Source organism: Vanessa tameamea, chromosome 20 (assembly GCF_037043105.1).
Source record: "Vanessa tameamea isolate UH-Manoa-2023 chromosome 20, ilVanTame1 primary haplotype, whole genome shotgun sequence".
Taxonomy (NCBI): domain Eukaryota; kingdom Metazoa; phylum Arthropoda; class Insecta; order Lepidoptera; family Nymphalidae; genus Vanessa; species Vanessa tameamea.
Genome location: NC_087328.1, coordinates 7,633,186 through 7,655,234, shown reverse-complemented (window position 1 = coordinate 7,655,234; position 22,049 = coordinate 7,633,186). Strand labels below are relative to the sequence as shown.

Below are 22,049 nucleotides of genomic sequence, written 5' to 3'. Positions count from 1 at the left end.
TGTCTATGTGCGGTGGTGACCACTTACCATCAGGTGGCCCATGTGCTCGTCCACCTACGGATATCATAAAAAAAAGATCTAATATATTATATCCTGTACCTGTCATTAAAATGGCTGACAGCCCCGGAATACAGCAATACAGGTGTAATCTCGCTTGGCGTTACAATAATTGATGAGTAGGTAGTCAATATAATACAACTAGTTACTATACAAGTCTTTTTTATCTCGCTATATAAACACGGGTATGTTTTTCGCCCACATGAACAGGGGGACTTAAAACTAGCAGTACCCACTCCGTCTCTTCGGTGTTGCTCGATCAGTTACGCCACTGTTACCGCCCGGAACTCCTTGGGTAATCCCGGGGTACAGACAGACAATTCTACTCTACCTATGTTTTTTTTTTTTCAAATTAGTCTATATTCTATATATTCTTTTTAAGTCGATTATAAATTACAACAATGCAGTCAATATTGAGACAAATATTATTATTAATATATTCGTAATCATGTCTACGTAACACCGAACTCTGTATGGAAAAGCATACATCAATATATTTAAATCAGGTTGTCGATACAAGATATTGGCGGTAATTATTTTGACATGCTCGACCGCTTCTTGACATCGCGTGATGTAAGCAATTGTTACCTTAGATTATAGTACAATGGAAGTGAAGTCGTAATTAAACATATCATTTCATACACCAATCACAGAGTTGCTGCTTCCATTGTTGAGGGTAAAAGAGCCAATGAAAAAACGCAAGGAATATATAAACCAATCATTAACAGTAGGCGGCAGCCAGGTTACCCATTCATTCATAACCTCCCTCAATAACAACAATGAGCTTACGAAGATTTCTATACTTGACAGTTTTCATTAAACATCTTAACGTAAAATATTGCAGGTTATAAATAATAAATTTTAATAACACGTCTCATTTCTGTCAGGTTTTTGTTCTGTAGGTGGTCAACGGTAGCGATCACGTGGAATGCCTGATCAGAAGTCTAGCGTTTAAATGGTTGCAATGGTCATTTATATCTGTTTCTCGCGCCGAGAATACAATTAATCATTTTTTGTTAAAAATAACGAACGAGAAAGTGCTATTTTTATTAATTAACGTGTACTGAGCAAACATATATTCTTCATTCAATTATTCGCTAATTTATTAACTCCGACATTCGTATGGACGTCTTAAGATAGCCACGGAACATCCACAGATATAATTGTGTATTAACATAACTATAATATTAAACGAAGGTTTTTTTGACACTTTATTATCTGACTAGATTTATTATAAACTAACGGTCCTTACAATTTTACGGTGACATATATAAAGACGTGCACTTAAAATGTATATGTTACTGTAAAAGCTCGAACTACGGTAAATCTTAAGATTTTCCAGTAAAACCTAAGATTTACCAATTATGAATGCTAAATGTCCATAAAACTTTGGAATTCGAACTTTTACAATCATTCACTTGGTAAATCTTATGATTTACATGTTAGTTTAGGTTAGGTTGGAATGGTAAGGGGTGAATGTCAGTCGCCTCCTGGTGGCGCAACCTGAGCAACGGGGCCGGCTTGAGCTTGCTCGTCGGCCACGGCTAAGACTGACGCGGAGGGATGCCGCGAGGTCGCTCCTGGTACTTCTCCGACTAGCGGAGTGGACTGTGTGAGCGGCCTCGTTGGCAAGAAGGGGGGAGGCTCGTTATGAGCGTCGGAGGTGTGGTCGTACACCGGTGGTCAGCGGCGGAGCCAGTCATCCTATCCGCCGCAGGGCGTCGGCACTTGGCGCCCGGCCTCCAGTGGCGGACTCAGGGGAGTCCGTTACGTTAACGGGACGGAGGTAGCGGAGGAAGGCGCGCCTTCAGGCGCGCATTCATTTATTTGGCCGCCTTACGGTAGCCGCCGCAGGCGGGGTCGCGGTGGTAAGCCATGGCGTTCCCGTAGCCCCACCATTATACGGCGCGGAAACCCGAGGAGGTTTTAGTGGGTAGGACAGGGCATTAGCGTGCCCTGGCACGGGGCATTAGGCCCCGGTTGAGTCCCACATACCCGTCCCGGTCCCCCGACCGGGCGGCATGCGTAAATGCATTTCCTCCTCGTAAAAAAAAAAGTTTGAAATGGTAAAAGTCCGAAAAAGTCGCCCCTTTATAATAAATACTTACATTTACCAACTCATGTCGGTAAATCTTAGGTTTTACTGAAAATCTTAAGATTTACTTTAGTTCGAGCTTTTACAGTAACATATACATGAATGACCAATTCGAAATTAGTCACGATGACAAATAAATAACGAAACGGTTACCTTAACAAGAGCTCTCTTTGTTATGAGTTGTGAAATCGTATTCCTTGGAAAAAAGGGTATTTTCACTAAACGTTCTTGCGCCTTAAAAAATGGTAAGAATTTTTTACATAATGGAATTTACTGTGACTACTATCAGTATCACGTCATATAATAATCTACCGAAAAAAAAAAAAATTTTTTTTGGAACGCACAAGAGCAAATCTGCCGCCTTTGCTCTGATGTACTGGTAGTGTTTGAAATAGTAGAAGAACCCTCACCGTCAATGCTCTGACAACTTATTTACACCCCTTTAAACTGGAACACAGTAATATTGTATGACGGTAAGTAACTGAAAATGAATGAATTAATTAATGGAATGTATGTTACTTATATAAACTAATTTATGTACAATTAGTATAATTAAAGATAATATAGATACTATAAGAACTATAAGAACCTCTAGGTTATAGTCAAAAGTATTTATAATTATATTTATTAAGTAGTATTAAATACTACTGGGTCTTAAGAGCCAGCGATTAAAACCGAGTTTTCATGTACATGTGTTTATCCCCTCCACAGAGGTGACGGAAAACATCGTGAGGAAACCTGCACGTGTCGGATTAACTTCTGTCACAAGCCTGTGTTTGTAGCAGCGAGTTGGAATAAGCTCCAATTCTCAATAGCAGAGGATTTTGCAATTTACTTAAATAAAACTTTGAAATCATTAAAACGAACATGTCTTTTGACACGCGACATAATAACACGTAAGTTTAATAAAAGCAAAAATAAATCAGCAGACGAAAATAATAACTGAATCCAATAAATTATTTTCGCATACACATAAACTGATAAATAAATTTACGAGCAGACGATCAAACATAAATAAAACTACATATAACCGAAATCGGCAACACTTCGCTTCACTTAAAATCAACAGCTATTAAGCTGATCGTCCAATGCCAGCTCTTCTAAAGATATATTAACTTAATATGGCATGCTATGTCAATAAGAAAAATTAATAAGACGTGTGCTTTAGATTTTTAGTATCTTAATTAAAGTAAAGCTATTTTACTATAATTATTTTTTCAAATTAAGTTAAAAGATAAAAAACTGGAGTTAATACTTAACGGTATAATAACATATAACAATAATAATAATCAGCCTTACTTATAATATTTGTTTAGTAGGGGTTTAGTTATCTCTTTCTGTCATTATTGATTTCACATTCGAAAGAAGAAGACACAGCATTGTTTATCTAATCACCCCTAAATAATTTTAAAATTAGAACAACTAAATTTTTTACTTGGACTTGGGATTAGTAGTGCAAAAACCTTTCATTAAAAGACCACTTCTTGCCACCATTCCACGCGGTCATCATTTGTATAGTAACTATTTTTAATTATTATATATGTATATAGTTAAGGCCTTAATATTAATAATTCTTGTGTAAATAAAGTTTTAAAAGTTGGATGAATGTTTCTGATACGGATTTGGTGAAACTTGGAATAGAAATAGAATACTAATCTAACACTTTAACTTAATATATAGCTACTAAAACCTGCCCTATTTAAACGCGAGCGTTTCCACGGGCGAATTGTTTTTATATATTGTATATATAAATGCAATTCGCTTGCCCTTTAATAAATATAAGTTTTATAAACGGACAGAAAATTCATAAAATCCCTAAATGATTGCGCTCAATATATTTTAGCTTTAAGTACAGATGTACGTTAATATTTTTTCGCATAATGATATCATAAAGATCGTATTTCACGTCTGAAATCCAATACGAAATTTTCGCCGGCACAAATCTGTTATATGATTGAAACGGCCTCTTTATTCGTTCAAATAAAATAAAACATTTCTTTGTAAACATGATTTTATATATCTAATACATCCTTTTATTTAATACGAAATAAGTAGGCGGACTGGCAAATGGGCGACCTAATGGTAAGTTGTCTCTTGTATAGCCAATGCATTAGGACATTATGTGTCTTGTACCTAAAGTTATACGGGCTGATCTTACAAACAAGAACATGTGATGTGTCCTTAAATTCGAATCCAATATCTTAATTCAACGTAATAGTCTTCATGATTATGAAAAAAGGATTAGGAATACTGGGTTACTAATAGATTCCCGGCCTCGTGCCTTACGCCTTACCGTGGGGATAAGAAAGACTGACTGACTGACATGCCAACTCTTCGCCGGCTCTCTCTTCTCTCTCGTGTGTGCGTAGCGCTTATCCATGTACGGGCGTCCCGTAAAACATTTTTTTAATAGTTTGGTTACGAGTGAACTAAATGAGTATTTTATATTCTATAAATATGAAAAAAATCTTGACTCATAGCTGAGAAGAAACGGCGAATCTCAGGGGAATTACATTTTCTTCAAAGTTTTTATCGTAACGCACACGAGATTATTTTTGTGTTTATAAGGCTATTCGTGCAAGACATTAATTGTGTTCAATGGGAACCGCAGCAGTCAATAGGATCAAGAATCCAGATCCAACTACAATTATCTCATTCGGTCGGTCCATATACAGTTGAAATCTTGATACTCAAGATATTTTTTTTTACGGTATGCAAAAGACATTCAAATGAACTGTATGTAGTTTATTTTAATGATAGCTATACAATTACAGTAATTGTTGAACAGTAAGTGCAGTGATTATTTGCTTCTATGGGATGTAATGGAGATCTGTGTGAATGAATATATCTCTCACACTCAATACGAAAAATATACTTTAAAATCGATTTTTATCTATATCTATACCTAATATTATAAATGCGAAAGTAAATCTGTCTGTCTGTCTGTCTGTCTGTCTGTCGCTCTTTCACTATCAAACAAATTAACCGAATGAAGCAAACTTGAACTCCATGGAGAGGACATAGGCTACTTTTTTTTGACTAACACATGACAACCAACCCCCCATACAGCGAGCAAAGCCGCGTGCGACAGCTAGTATTATATAATATTATATTCTAAAGATTTTTTTACAAGAGTTAAATTAATGTCAGTAGTATTCTGTTTCTTTAAAGTAATACAAAACTTATGTACATTAATATATACAGTCGTACTAAATTATTAAACGCATGCGCAAACATACAGTAGCGCTCTCTATCCTGCTCTAAGCACGTGCACAAACAGAAAATTCAATGAACCCTGTGTCGTTTCAATGAGACTAGATCTCTTTTTATCTTAGACTTAGAGTAGGTACAAGTACTATCTGTGTTGTGTGAGCGTGTGTGTATCAAAATAAGCACGTTGTTGTTCTCTTTCTAATTTATGGATATGATAAAGATTTATTATACACAACAGAATTATTACAAGATGACCCATTGGTTAGGATAGGAGAACCTAAGCCGAATGTTACGGGTTTAAGTCCGAGCAAGTACGACTAAATTTATATGTGATTAATTTGTATTTATAATTAATATCTCGCACTCTCCGCATTAGATCAGCGTGGTGAAATAAGCTTCTAAACTATTCAAGAAGAGAATAATAAATTGACAACATTATTAAAAGTTAAAAAAAAAAACAACATTTAAGTAGGATTCAAGTTCCATACTTCGTACAGGAGTACACCACGTATCATCTGGTCCCATGGATATTAGACATACAACGAAATAAGCTATATATATTTGATTATACAGTAATAAAATATTTTATTGTTACTTCAAAAGTATCATTATTCAGAAACAATTTTGAATGTGACGCAATGTATAAACTTATTGAACTGTTTACGTTTTATGAAAAAGTATAATACTAAGTATTCAATTTATATGTATATTCGAAGATAACCATCATGAACCTAAACGGTTCAATTGATTTCAATAAAGTGAATGCGTGATTGAATGTTTTTTTATCTGATAATGACGCAGCTAGAGAGGGTAAAGAAATGTAATCTGTTCAATGTATCTCCGTATTATAGAACCTAAACATCGCAACCGATTTTGTTAAAAGAGGATTCCTCGTTTGTTACGTCACTTTTTTTTATTTTACGCATCTGTGCTAAAAGATTATTATTTTTTATTACATAGTATAAAACAAAGCCGCAACAATACAACAGCCGAACATATTCCACCAACCCGCATTGGAGCAGCATGGTGGAATATGGTCCATACCTTCTCCTCAAAGGGAGAGGAGGACAGCCCAGCAGTGGAAAATTTACAGGCTGTTTATGTATGTATGTATGTATAAAACAAAGTGGCTTACCGCTGTCTGTCCCTGTGTATGCTTAGATCTTTAAAAGTACATAACGGATTTTGATGCGGTTTTTTTTAATAGATGAATTCATTCAAGAGGAAGGTTTATATGTAATAATATATGCACAATATAGTAGAGAAACACTGATAATTTTAGAGTTTTCTGAAGTGATGTCGTAAGTGCACATTTTTTGCGCTTCAATTGCAAACGCTGGCTGAACCTTACGAGTTCAAATTAATGATATAATTGGTAAAATCTATGATTAGCGAAAACTGACTTTTTAGTATGTATACGAAACTTTGGAAGAAAAATTAAAGTATATATATAGTCGAAATGTACATATATTTACTTGAAGTTTTGTATTAAAAAACATATATTAATCAAGAACTGTTTAATGCAGAGCTATTACCAAAACTCATGGAATCTTTCAATCCATTGCTTGTTTATACGGAGTAGGTATAAACATAGTTAGGTAGGTATAGGTAGGTAGATTTCTCCGACAGGAATAAACTATACAAAGATTGGTTAATGTACAAATCATGATCGCGAGGATATTGATACGCAAATGTTTCCCGTTGAAAAAACTAAGACATGATTGAACCACTTATTGAATAACCTAATTTTTTTGTCTCTCAATACAAATATTAACTTAATTGTTTACAGATAATAAGTAAACGATGATTTCAATTAAAATAATTTATCGTCCCTAACGTATGACCTTACGTTATATTTAATCTATAAACATTTATTTATTGACATAATATCGTAAGTTTTGTTTATGATCAATTGAAATAAATAAATAAGAATCTTTCAAAAGAAAGTTATACGTTGGTTTAATAAATATAATACATTTTGTTTAAAAAACGTACAGACAAAAGTCTCTAGGGTTACTATGAATATTGAATTTTCGCGATAAGGTTGTTTAATTCGGAAGTATAGAATCAAAATAAAGATTTAAAGTAATCAAATACCATATTGACATCAGAATAACAGCTAAGTTTCTATTAACTGCCTACCTATTTTCTTGGTGGTACGGCTTTATGCAAGACGTCATCATATATCTTATCGCCAAGCAGCAATACTTAGTACCACGGATTCCAGTTTGAAGGGTGAGTGAGCCAGTATGACCAGAGATACAAGAAATGAAACATCTTAATTCCCGAGGTTGTTGGCCCATATTGGCTTTGTGCGGAAAGGTTAAATTACGGCACTAATGTCTATGAGCAGTGGTGACCATCAGATGGCCCAAAAGGTCGTTGACAAATCCATGTTATAAAGAAAAATTGTTCTCTAGACCAGCTAAGCTGTAGTCTCTAGACTGATCCATAAAATAATCTTGATAGTTGCAAATTTGATAATACATCGTATATTTAAGTAAATATTTTATTTACAGCTCTTACATATTATTCTTCTTATAAATTGTATCCAAATTCAATAAGGTTTGAAACACCTGGTCTACCCTCACTTTTTGACATTTGCTTGTACCTTGCCTGAAGTATTATAACTTTAAACAATCTTGTTCTTATTTCTAGTTATATGTTGTAAAAGCTGGTTGAGTTCAATGTAATTTACAAGTATAATAAAACTATCCGACTGTGTACATACAGAACATTAACATAGTATTTGACCATATTATTACTCGACTAACTTTAAATTGTTTAAAGGTGTAATATAACTAAATTATATTTAACAACAAAGATCAAAATGATATGAAATGATTTCAAAAATATATTTAAAATTAAAAGCGTATAGTTGATTTGCGACTGGGTGTTGACAATAAAAGTAAATCGATTATAAGAATTTTATACTATGAGACATTAAAATCATGAGGCAATATTTTAAGCTCATTGTCAGCTCTTTTTAAAAAGGTAGTATGTACTTATGGTAAATCGATTTTATTAAAAAAGTATTCGATAATAATGACTGCAAAGACTGCATTTAATCATTAAACATATTCTCGTTTATAATGATTAAATGATGTTCATAGAGAGCATTCGACTTGACTAGAGATTACTCGACAACTGATTCCGAAAACCATTTTTAGGCATAGATATACAACGCATGGGAGAAATCACAAAATGCTATAACCACATTCTATAAGTAATTTGTTGACCTTCTGATTTTGTAGAGTTCATAATGCCTTTTAATAAGCTAATGTGTAAATAGGTAAAGATAATACATCAATTTTCTATTAATGAAACAATTACTTATATATTTGTATTAAGAAAGGGTGTTCCACAAGGAAAAATTTTAAGTCCTTTTATATTTTTGGCATACAACAAAATACAAAGTGACTTCCTTTTCTATGTTAAAGGTACTTGTGACATTGTATTATTTACTGATACTTTATGTTTATATATATATATAAAAAATCGTATTATAGTAATTGATAGTAGATTGAGAATGTCCGCGGACGCTTTATATTGGACCCGGTAGATGGCGATACCATCGGAAGGTAAATAAAATTTTTATTTCAATCGGACGAAGTCGAGTCAGACGGCTAATTACTTTATAAATTTGACAAAAAAAATTCTTTATTATGAGAATGCATTCTTATTGAGACGTATTTGTGTTTGACAGGAAGAGTCAGCTTCACGGCACAAACGGCTACAAAAATATAGATAAGTAAATTATATTTTTATACATCGATTGATACATTTCGCTTATTTTCGTAGTATATGCATATAATTCAAGGGGAAAGCTACAAACATTGAAAATGTTTTCGTTCTACAAAAAAAGCTGACCACTATTTTCAATAATATTAATATTCCAGCGCTTACTGGAAATTAAATATGTATTTTTTTTATAAATAATTTAGAAAGTAAGTAACTATTTTGCGGACGTTGATTCAGATATAACTTTATTAAGATAAGCGATAAATGATAACAATTAAACTGATTTTTAATACTGAAATAGCATATTTAATATTATTTATGTGTGCGTATGTGTGTATGAAAAGGGAGTTGAACAAATGTGAGTTTTTATTAAATCAAATCATGCCGCTATTTTTACTATAAAAAACAAGGCGTGATTCAGTACTAAATTTCACAACGTCAACTTAAAATGTCAAAAGGGAAAAGGAGAAACACTTAAACTCCTTTTAATATTAAGGATGTAATTATGGCGGGCAGTAAGACAACGTTATTGAAAGTGCAAAGTCCGAAACGCAATCATATTTGTTCTTCAAATTAACGCGTCGCCTGTGTCAAAATATATTAGCACATATAATTGTGCAAAACACTTAGTAGCATTACAAAAACCTTCATTAAAAGTATAACACCACGTCTTATTGCCTCCACTGGTGACAGAAGGGCTGGTTTCTTACGACCAGAGGAATTGCGATTCAACGGGGAAATGCTTCTTGCCATCATTCCACGTCATGCTTTATACTGTCATGATGTATACGTCTGATTTTCCATAACACAAGTGCTTTAGCTACTTGCATTGGGATCAGAGTAATGTATGTGATGTTGTCCAATATTTATTTATTTATTTATTATTATATCAATTTATTTCATTCATAAGAACATCTCATTACACATACAAACAAATGTTTTTGTTTTTCCAAATCATGAGTATTAATTAACGATATAGTGTCTGTCCATAAAATATTTTCTTTTTTTTTTTTATTTGTTATCGGAAGCCAATGGAGCGTTGTTATGGTAAGTGGTCAAATCAAATCTACATGGACGAAGTATTTATGTTAAGTAACGTTATCGTTACAAAAACTATATAGTTGGATTTGTATTCGACGACCTTGCCACAATGATATTAATACAATTTTGTCTCTAATCTTCTATCCTAAGCGAATAAAATTACTCTAGTTTCGGTTTATGTGTGCAGTTGCACATTTAACTCACACAGGTGTATTCGTTTGTCGTGAGACACACAGTCTCATATAAATGTTATCGAATATAAAGTATATTGAACATGAGGTATTACTTGAGTTAGACAGTATAATATTTCAAAATGTAGTCTTGTTCCCTGGTACCACCTACCTCCCCACATCTAGGTAGTTTTGCACTATTAGTTTCGTGACTTAGTAGTTAAAAAGTATCAGAGCTTTGGTATCTTTCTCAATAGTATACCGATAAACCGAAATAATTAACCGTTTTATATGTAACGGTATATATTAGATCGTTAATTGACGCCGAGCCGAGATTCACAAGCGAACACGTGGCTCTCGGCTGAAGGTTAATTACGAGCATATAGGAGTCCTTAATTCACCATGCGTTGAAATGAAGTAAAAAAATATGGTCATCCGGAGATGCCCGGTATGAGTTTCGTTAGTCAAATTTACATTGATAACAACGAAATAAATATATATGTATATACAGTAAACACTTACTCCAGTAGTACCCCCAAAAATCAGCATGCGAATCGATCTTGCCCCCAAAATGCGCTAATTAATGGTTCACATCAAAACATCCTGAGGAATCCTGCACATTCACGGTTAGAATATTGAGTTAGAAACAAGAGTCGCAAATTCGAAATAGATAATATAGTTTCAGCACCTATTAAAGGTGGGTTATTTATGTTATACCTAATTCATCTCGTGCTCTCTTGCAATTAAGTAACGTTAACATTACATACATCAATCGTATTAAGACATTTTAATTAATAGAAGAAAAATCTAATTATAATTAAACGCTCCCGACGTTACTTTGTAGAGACTGTACTGTACATTAAAGTCTTGAGTTTTTCTCAACATCTCTTCACGTAGGTACTCAATATCTATACTAAAAAATAATTTATGCAAAATCGAACCATAACAATTAAAATGACGATAAAATTATATTTTCATAACTGGCTGCATAAAATTTCATTTAGAAAGTTGTTTTTAATATTTTTTTTTTTTTTTTTTTAATTGCGACAAATATGTCATCGAAGAATAGGTACATCGAATTAATTAATCTAAACATTATCGCACGAATCAATGTTAATTTTTAAGTTATATATAATTAAAGTTATATATAAGTAAAAAGTAAAAACACCAAGTTTTTTTTTAATATTTGCTTTTTGTATATTTAATACGTGAATTTGTATTACAAAACCAGCGAATGAAACTTATATAATATAAAACATACACTGCCATAGATGTATAAAAAAGAATCGGCCTAATATTGATCACCTGTTGCTAGAACAAAATGAGTTTTAAAAAAAAAAGTATATTGTACACCTGATTCCATTGTAACGTGATGTTAATATTACAATTGTCGCCAGTCTTTCCACACGTATTAAAAGGTGTAGGTTTCGTAAACCAGTTGAAGAGACGTATAATTATTGCGTGTATGTCGTTGTGCACCAATCTCGCAAACGTGACTTATCCACGCATCTTTTAAGAGAAACTCAATGCAAGTCTAACTGTATTTTTTGTACTTTGTGTTTGTTACGTCATTATTTTGTTCTTGTTTTGTAATATAGGCCAATAATTATTGGCTGGTTTTTAAGGTTGGTCTAATTATAATCAATAATAAAAGACCAACCTTTATTCACTTTTTTTAGACAACTTCAAATGCAGAGAGCAAGGGTCTCGTAACGTTCGATATACACAATTTTTATACAGATTACTTTAAAATTATTGTAATCAACTACATTTATTTAATGTCAATTAAAGTGATGGAATAAAATCTTATTTTAATTAAGATACGAGGAAAATGTTTCTATATTTAAATTTTAATTCGTTTTTAATCTTATTAAACTATTTGACCAAGAAATTACGAGCTAGGGCAGAAAAATAAATGTTTCAAAGTTAGATTTTTATACAATTATTAAATTTGTAAAACATTTTAATCCAGCTTTTATTTATATTGTACATAAAGGGAGTTGAACACAACGCTCAAAACTGCAACAATGAAGAAAGTGCTACAATCATAAATCCACTTACCAGTTTTTGAATCAAGATAACCACGACAATGAACTTGACTGAACCAATTGGTATCTGATACCACAAGACCAATACCGGTACCAATTTCACCCGTACCAAACTTTAATAACACAGGGCTCGAATGCAAAAGTTGCGATGCAAAAAAAATCTATCACTTTAATATCTTTCACTGACAATATCACTTAGTCATATTCGAATAACACGGATGGGTTCTTTATAATCGATTGTTCACTAAAACTTGCGTGGTCGGGCTATGTATTGTAGAAAAAAAAGAATGTATCGATCTCGCCGGCTAAAGATTCAACGCCGCGGTGCGCGGACGCGGGACGTTCTAAAACTGAACGAACCGGTATGAAGTACACGCGTGTGCGAGCGTGACCATGCTCGATCAGCCAAAACGCGACTAACTTCACGCTGCAATATGTTTAATATGAAAACGCTTAATAAATTTCTGATGGACCAATCTCGATTCTCGATAACATGTATGATTGTCATCAACATCGTGACTCCGGAGTCCGGTCCTTCGTCAACTGTAACTTTTTCGTGAAAAATGTTTGAGATTACATCTCCAGAAAAAGATACCGTTGCCGTGTTCCAGTGCTTTAACATTGAATATTAAAAATGCATTGAAAATAAAAAACAAAGATCATTGTTCGTCAGAAAGGGCCATTTCCTGACGATAGGATAACTTCCCGTTACTTGAGATATAGATATTACGTTATTATATAGAAAGTTTGTGAAGTACGTACCTACGTTATTAAGTGGGATCCCTTCAAGCTTAAACAACCCAGATACTACGTCTAAATCGGGAGCGAGGAAGCAGAATAAACGGCGACCATCAATTTATTGCAGTTTATAAAAACACTGACGTCGTTCGTAACCTACATTTATCGATGTAATGAAATTTTCAAAAATAAACCGCGTTTGCAACATAGTTTATCAGTTGTTTTTTTATCTAACGTATGGTTTAAAAATAATTATTAAAATTAAAAAAAAATGTATTTATAGTTTCGCTGATATTAATAATAAATAATTATGAGAGAGTGACTCTTTAATAATTTTATACTTTTCACATTGTTGAAGAAAAAAATGCCTATGTTTAACGCTAAGAAGAAATCTTTAATTAGGCATGAAGTATTTGGGTATTTATAAAAATTTATTATAGATTGAACGAAATAACTACTGAGTTTCTTGCCGGCTCTTCTCGGTAGAATCTACATTCCGAACCGGTGGTAGCTTTACTTTAAATAGTTTGTTAAATGACGATTCAAAAGTGCTTGTAAAAGCCTACTTAATAAAGTATATTTTGATTTGATTTGCAAAATAATTCCTTAAATAAAAATATCTATTGGAACTGTCTACCTGATAGGAATACGAGAACTAATCCAACTTCTTTGCGTCGGAAACAAATTGCAGTCAATAAGATTATATTCGCTTAAATGATGTAAAAGACTTGATTAAAAATTAATTAAATCAATCATGAATAATAGCAAAACATTTCTTTAGAACACTTAAGAATATTTAACTTTCAAAAGTAACTATTATTTTGCATCTGATAACGTTGCAAGGTGAGTGAATTGTTATCATTTGTTTATCATACATTGACATTGTAATAATTCGCTATCGCTACACGAAACGTAACACATTTATATCGTCTATCAATCGATTATTATCAATGTCCTTATCGAAATTATCGGTCATTTACTGGGGAAATTCGAGCGAAACGATCGAAGGTGTTTTGTTTTTTTTTTTCTATGCAAAAATTAGGTCTTAAGAAAATGTATATTTGATCTATATTAGAAACAGTAGGTACTGATATTATAAAATATTATCTAAATAAATAGATTACATAGATTACAATTTCAAATTAATATATTACAATAACAACATAGATTAATAATAATTTCGTATGTTATTGCGCGACGATAAGTAGTCAATATATAAAAAACATAATTGTTTTTTTTTTTATAAATGCCAAATAAGATTAATTCTTAACATCCTAACGTCTAACGTACTTACGTTAATATCAATTAAGTTCATCAATAAATTAAATTAAACCATGATATATTTAAGAAATAACATAATCAATTAATTCAATTCAATTCCTTGTTTAATGGCTTTAAGATAATCAGTTAATAATTTCGTTAATTGCGCCATTCGTTTTATCGCATAGCCTTATTTATCGTTAAAAACGTCTTTAGTATTTTTTTTCTATTTTCTGTCTTTACTCTGTACTTTACTAGGCTACATAGTAACTTTTTATACGAAAGCATTTTAAGAGGAAAACTATCTAAAGTCTATTTAATCACGAACCATACAGTTCTCGAACCCTAACATTTTTTAATTCTTATACGAATCAGATAGCGATCAATTAGATTAAATAATTAGACACGCTATCTCTCTTATTCGGCATCGAACGTGCATTTGAAGAAATCTAATTACAACTACAGTGAGTCATAAACTCACGCATCGTTTACAGTTTTTTAAAGGAAAGCGAAGACTGTTTTGGTTACGAAATCAACGACGGCTATCACGGCTAATTTTTCTATGATAATAATATGTCATAGCATTTTTGCATTTTTTTTTTCTATCTGTTCTATTTTTTATTTTGGATATGGCATCACTATTTAAAAAGATTTTGGGCAGAGCCGGTAAATAAATAAATAAATTAAGATTATTATAACATTTACCTCCACAATTTCTTCGAAATTCTAATTCTAATAAGATACAATAAGACCTATCGTCATAAATAGTCATGCTGTTCTGGGATAAAAAAGGAAAGAAAGTGTGGCGTATTAATTTCAGTGCTAAAAATAAAATCAAAGGGATCATCACGTTGTTTTATGGATGTTAAAAATATACATCAGCAAATATAAAGTAGTCTAATATTCGTATCTCAAATTGAAATCTTTTTAAATTAAATACTATAAAAGGAATTCAAATTTACATGACCTCTTTTTTTTTTAAATTTGGTACCTTTATATTAAAACGTGATATTTTGACAACATTTTGACCGATAAAAAAGCATTCTATCAGTTTTACTGTAAGTTCTTATTGACATTCATCAATTTATACAAAAAAAAAGTATATTAAATTGATGTTTTGCCTAACCGAATAATTAAATAAGCCCCCATACACACCTAACATTATAGTAATCTTTATATTTTTCAACTCTTGTAATTATCACGTACTATTTAATCTAAGTATTACATACAGGTCGTAAGATATGCCTCCTAAGTTCGATATGAAGGTACTTTTTATCAACAATGAAGTTCTCGGAATAGAATGAGCATGGTCATTGTTATTGAATAATCTTGTTTGTTTTGTTTATTGTTCGTCTTACATTGTTTGAGGTGCTGTATTTTGACCTCCGATCAATTATTTTGTATAACTTTAATAGTGTTTAACTAATACGTATCCGTTTTACGACACAACTATTAAGAGTATGTTTATAGTTTCTGTTATATGAGCAATTTCAACATATATTACTGGTAATTTAAAAAAAAGATAGAAATTAATAAAATAACCTAACAAAAAATATTTATAGTTCAACCTTTTTTTAGGCCTACCTTTAAGTATTAGGTAAGCACACGGTAACTCACAAACAAAACAACGAAAATGTTACATACATTTTATTGGGTTAAGTGTTGCTGTAAATAAAAATAGGTTAAATAAAGTACAGTATCGAGAAGTAAAATGCCGATAAAAAGGATAAACTTGCTATGTTTGTTTAGGTCATATCTTGCATGCTGAATAAGAATCGCTTCCTCTTAATACTACCCTGTCGTTGATACAGTTCCGATGATAATGAAATTTTAATTGATTTTATGGTAAGTGTGACCTCATTATGCACCCAGGATTGGCACCAAATGTAGACACTCTTCAACGGTCAACACCGTAGATATACGAGGTTATTTCTATCAATTCATTTAATCTCGTTGAGCATTCAAAAAAAATGTTAATTTCAAATTCATAGTTCGATTCATATTTCAAACAAATTTTAAATGTAAGTATTTTCACGAGTACCTGCGTAAGTATTTTTATCATTATGAAAAGCTCGTAAATAACTCGTTAAATTTAGGAGCCTAAGGCCCGAAATATAAAAAAAAAAGTTTAATATATATATCATTGTGTCGAGGTTATTGACATACAACAGGAAATTTCTCTGGCTTACCATTTATCCAATAATCTTAGCATCCATTTTCTAAACTTAATCATGTACTTATAAGAGAGCTATTCAATGCAAATCAATTTACCGACCATGAATAATTAATTTGAAAGCTAACAAGGTTCCTTCGCAGAATTACGTAAATTCCTTTATGTTTTGTAACTAGATGTTTTAAGTTAACATTGTTATCGAAGTTAATTATATTTCATATAAATAGGATAGGTAACCTACTAAGAATATGTATGTGCGTTTAAATTACTTAACACTAATTAATGACATTTTCATGAAATATATAAAATTATAAACTGTCTGCCTGGCGCTACAACATATTATTCGTTAATTTAATTATGAGTTTGCTTAAATTTTGGAAGATCATTATATTTATAAGCCGTCGAGCATTTCGGGATGTATAATATGGTTTACTCATGTTTCAAAATAATAGGGATTAAAGTTCAGGAGCAATATGAATCACTTTTGATTTACTGGACGTAAATTAAGATCCAAACTCGACCGTATGTCATTACGTGTTATCGCTACAAGTTTGAAAAAAAAAGAGTTATAAATGCCCACAACTGTCACTGGAGTTGATTATATTCCAAATCAAAGATACATCAAAACATCAACTTTGAATTACAACAACGCGTATTTTTAAATTCGAAATGAATATTCTACTAAGTTAATTCTGCTATTGGTTCTTTAATTTGATTCATTATTATATCAAACTTAAACAAAAGTGTTATTTTTTTCAAAGAAATAATTAAGATACATCCATTCAAATATCATTAATAATATTTTACGAATATTAAAAACTCAAATGTATTCAAAAATACTCGGTGTAAGAATTTTGTGTATGCCTGTCTGGGTATGTACCACTCAAATATATAATCTATTGGCGATGTTATACGCACAATTGTTTGGATATTGCTATCAAATGGCCCCCTTTTGCGTACTAAATTTAATATATAAAAAAAATAACGCTCTGGGAAATGCTAAATATTGTCTGTTACCGTGTATTATTTTAAATTATTGTACAATTTAGATCTGCTATGTGTGTGTATAATATAGGTACTGGTTGAATTATTATATATTTAAAAAAATATACTATAAAAGAAAGGCTTTATCTGAAATATATTTAAATATAAATTATTAATAAGTATTGTACCTAATTAAAGTTAATTCTAGTATGTAATTACTAATAAAATAACCAGACACAAAAAACAGTAAAATAAATAATAAGTAAATATAGTTCTCTAGTAGGATATAATTAGGTAGGTAAGTATCTCCTTCTTGATTAAAAATACTGTACTGATCCAAATACACTGCCTCATTTTCTTCGCACCACGGCGAAAAAAATGAGGAAGTGTATTTGGATTAGTATAGAAACAAACTTTAACGTTTCCACATTTTTTAAAGACAAGTAACCCTATTTGCAAGTTAACAAACTTTAAAATCTTACATTTCAATTTATAAATATTTATTTGAATGCTTGATTAATTGAGTGGCCCTTAATTGAAAAACGTCGTTCCGTAGTAGTAATCGATTATTTTCAGCGTTTTGATTAACCGGAACAACAATAATTACATCAGTCGTACTCTGTTTTTATTAAATTAAATTAATTTTTCAAGTCAACTTGTAAAATATGTTGTAAAAAAAACTACATATAAAATATATTTTATTAACTAATTTTGATTTTAGTGCTGATTAACAAGTCTGCTAACAATCAGGAAGTGGGGTCACTGTTGAGTGTTATTTAAAATTAAACTAATGTACCCTACCAACCACTGTGTCAATCATCATATTTTAATATTAAAACAATTTTGTGTACGTTTTTATATTTTTTTTTTTTCGTTTTGTCGATTTTTGTTAGTTGCTATTTTATGTTACCAATATGAAAAACTTAGTAATTATTGAACTGTATAGTTATGTTTTATCTGTGCACGATTCTTGTCACCTTTGAGGCTATGTCACCTGCGTCAGAATATAAATCAAAATTGTCAATGTCAACAACGTATTTCTAAAATTCAAACGCTTCTATTTTAAGGTGTATCTCAAATGTTTAATAAAACACTTCGATTATAAAATAAATTAATTTTGAGTTAAAATCGAACAAACAGTGGCGCTCGTTTTGTCTTTTTAATTTAAAAATAACATCCGAAAATAACTGTAAAGTTGTTTATTGACTAGGTGTGGCATATTTTTTGCCAACAAATTTCTTAACATATTTGTTATTGTTTACAGGTGTTAGGACAATCAAGAATATTTATTATATCCTTCCAGATAGATATTAATAATTTAAAGAATGCCACTATTAGAATCGTGTTGGTCACCATGTATTTGGTCGTCTACTGTGAAAAGCGGAACCAGAGCGGTAGCTGTGTATACCGCGGCTATGAGTATAATTCTCATAATATTTATAGCATACCAGATGGATGGTGGTGATTCTACACAGCTATGGAATCCTCTGTTTGAAGCTGATGTGAGAGGGTGTGAGTGATCACTGATATATTATTTAAGGGTTATGTTTTTGTTTCATGCATATACAAAACTATTTTATTAATTTAAGTTATCAGTAACGAATGCAAAAATATATATATTTTATAATTATTCATTAAAATTGTAATTTGTTTATTTTTTAGCACATTGAATATTATTATTGTCATATTTGATAAGACATAATGATTGTAAAACATTATAAACATCCTGTTGAACATTAATATTATATGTCCTCTAAAGTATTTAAAAAGTGATAAAATATGCTGTTGTACATACTATTTGTCCTTCATTTCCACTGCTTAAATTAACTAAATAACTTAATTTAACTACAGTGAAATTGATTAAGTAGTACCTCAAGAGCTACAGATTCATGTACATTATACTAATTATAACAGCTTGACATTCATTAAAATGAAATATTTCAATTGTTTTAAATGCACAAAATCATGCAGATCGTATGTCTTAATTCTTTAAATGAATGATTCAATTTCATGAACATGTACCAACATATATTCCAGTCAAATCCCTTTAGCAGATTTGAGGTGATTGAATCAGATCAATATTAATTTTCTCTTTTGGTTTTCAGCTCTACAAGTATTTGGAACGATTTTCATTGTAATACTGGTCATTCTTTTTGTATCTTCAATATTAATGGTAAGATATATAATTATTCATAAATATTTAAAGACTGAAATTCTTCCATTAAATTTTTTTCATTTCACCTTTGCATTGATTCCTCTTGTGCAAATAAAAAAAAAATTATATATCAAATTTATTTTAAATTCCAGTATCAATGTTATAAGCCCATAGAAATATATATACAAAGTGTTTATTAGTTTATTATTTATTTTAGGTAATTGGCGTTAACATATGGATGCGCGGATTAATGCTGCCATGGATGATTACAATGGGTTTAATCATAGTCTTTCAGTTATTGTTCGGCTTGTGGCTCATCGGAGGATACTATATTTATGTAAGTTAAGAGAATGTTTTTTCTAATATATAAAAATAAGGTTGAATAAAAGCCTTTAAATGTTCTGTTATTGGGCAGTTCTTTTGAGAGAATAGTTTCAAGTTTACACTACGAAACTACTCCAATGGAGGGTGGTGTACACATATGTTGTAAACGTTCATCCAACACATGGCATTTTCCTCAAAAGGTATTCCTTAGCCATTCAGTGGAAAAAATAATAAATATATAAAATCAATTTAAGCACTTGAAAATTTATTGATGCTTGTTTAAGTTGAGAGGTTCCTATCATTTAATGACTTGAAGTAAAGTTGAGGTTGCTTCTCCTGGTTTTGCTTCATCAGCAGGTTAAATTTTTATTCATGTATTTAGTGACAGATATTTGTACACACATTATTAATACCAAAATATGGTTTTACATGAGTCTTATGTATATCATTAATGTACTGATATATTCAATTTATTTATTCCTATGCAAGGTTGTATGATTGTTTCTATTTTTGACAACACTTAGTAAATGCAATTTTTTGGTATGTGTCATCTTTATAGACACCAACTCTGTGCGAGATAGACATAACTCTTAACAACAATAAATTGTATGTGCATATTGGTACAGTATTTTGTATATTGTTTTGTATCAGTGGTAGGATAGTATTGAAAGACCAAACAAAACTATTGGTACAAATTATAATTATATACTTCTCGTATTTTCAGCTCGATGCCACTTTTGCTGCATTCCTTGACTTTTTATGGATGGCATATAATGTAAGTACCTATTTCAAATTGTCTGTTACGATTAGACCTTTTAAAATTGCACAATGTGGTGGATTATGAATATTAAAAAAAAAGACACTTAATTTCTACTTCATTATATTAAATGTTATTTCATAAAGAGTTTATATGCTGGTGCATGATTTTATGAGGTACAGGGGTGTATACTTAAATTTTAATTTCCCAGCTACTAACTTAAAGAACCCATGTTAAGAACCATATTAGTTAGCCATATGAACAATGATTTTTTCCTTTTTTATAACTAGCCTAGGCTATACTAAGCCCAGGATTTAATATGAGTAAAATTCAAACAAGGCAACAATTACTCTGTCCTTTCGCCCTTGAAGTTGATGTTTCCAAAAATTCTTTGAAACACTATAGGTGATCAGTAACGCACCTATGACACACATTCATCTAACGATGATTGCTATTATTATAATTACTAGCAACTGATTTAGTCAATAATCATCCCGTATATACAAATAAAATTTTAAAACTTTAGTATATTAGTATAGATAAATTGTTAGATTGATTAACTAAAATGTTTTAATAAATGTTCCTTCTCTAATTTCAGATCTATTGCTGGTTATGCGTGTTGTCACAGTATCAAATAATATTAGATATGCAGTCACCGAACATAGAAATTTTAGTTGAATACTAATATTGTTTTAAAGGCAAGACTTCAAAGGTTGTATTTTCAAATGTATGTATGTACAATTTTTTTAACCACGCTGGTCACAAAATAACATCTAGAAAGAAAAAAAAACAACAAACTATACAACTCTAATTCTTGTGATGACTTTAGTGCTTCTTTTGTATTTTTTTAATGAAATTAATTTAAAATTATGAAATTGTCAAACATCAAGGCATTTAAAAATATGAGGTAACTTTAATATTAATTACTATGCATGAGAGATTTGGGTGGTTAACACCCAATTGACATATATTTTACTGTTAAACAGCATTTATTGACATTGCTATTTTTGGGTTTGACAGTGAGTGAACCCAGTGTATTGGACAAATATAAGATATTGTTTCACTATTTGCCGTTACCAGTTAGCCCATTTTGACCATTGGTTTGCCTAAAATAGAATTTAAAAAAATGCTTGATCTTATTAAAATCAAAGAAGTATTTGGAAAAATATATAAAATATTGTTAAATACAGATAAAATTAAACTAAAACATCAAAGCATTTTATTTATTTTGTACTTTTAATAACTGGCAACATCATTCATGAATCTCTTGTAATTTTTATCTTTTTTTTTCAT

At 31.1% G+C, this 22,049-nt stretch overlaps 2 protein-coding genes across 5 annotated transcripts in view; one reads left to right on the top strand and one right to left on the bottom strand.

Annotated features, from left to right (window-relative positions):
* The window catches only part of LOC113401694 (uncharacterized protein), a 123,564-nt gene extending 110,839 nt beyond the window's left edge, over window positions 1-12,725 (bottom strand). For all 4 annotated transcript variants that reach the window (XM_064218038.1, XM_064218037.1, XM_026641708.2 and 1 more), the window contains exon 1: window positions 12,379-12,725. The gene's annotated coding sequence lies outside the window, so the exon portion shown is untranslated. The remainder of the gene's footprint in view (window positions 1-12,378) is intronic.
* Window positions 12,726-18,503: 5,778 nt separating this feature from the next.
* LOC113401696 (uncharacterized) lies at window positions 18,504-22,031 on the top strand. Its single transcript, XM_026641721.2, has 6 exons — window positions 18,504-18,587; window positions 18,785-19,032; window positions 19,626-19,693; window positions 19,893-20,012; window positions 20,724-20,774; window positions 21,355-22,031. The coding sequence occupies exons 2-6, from the start codon at window positions 18,846-18,848 to the stop codon at window positions 21,439-21,441; spliced, it is 513 nt and encodes a 170-aa protein (XP_026497506.1). The 5' UTR covers window positions 18,504-18,587; window positions 18,785-18,845; the 3' UTR covers window positions 21,442-22,031.
* The last annotated feature ends 18 nt before the right edge of the window (window positions 22,032-22,049 follow it).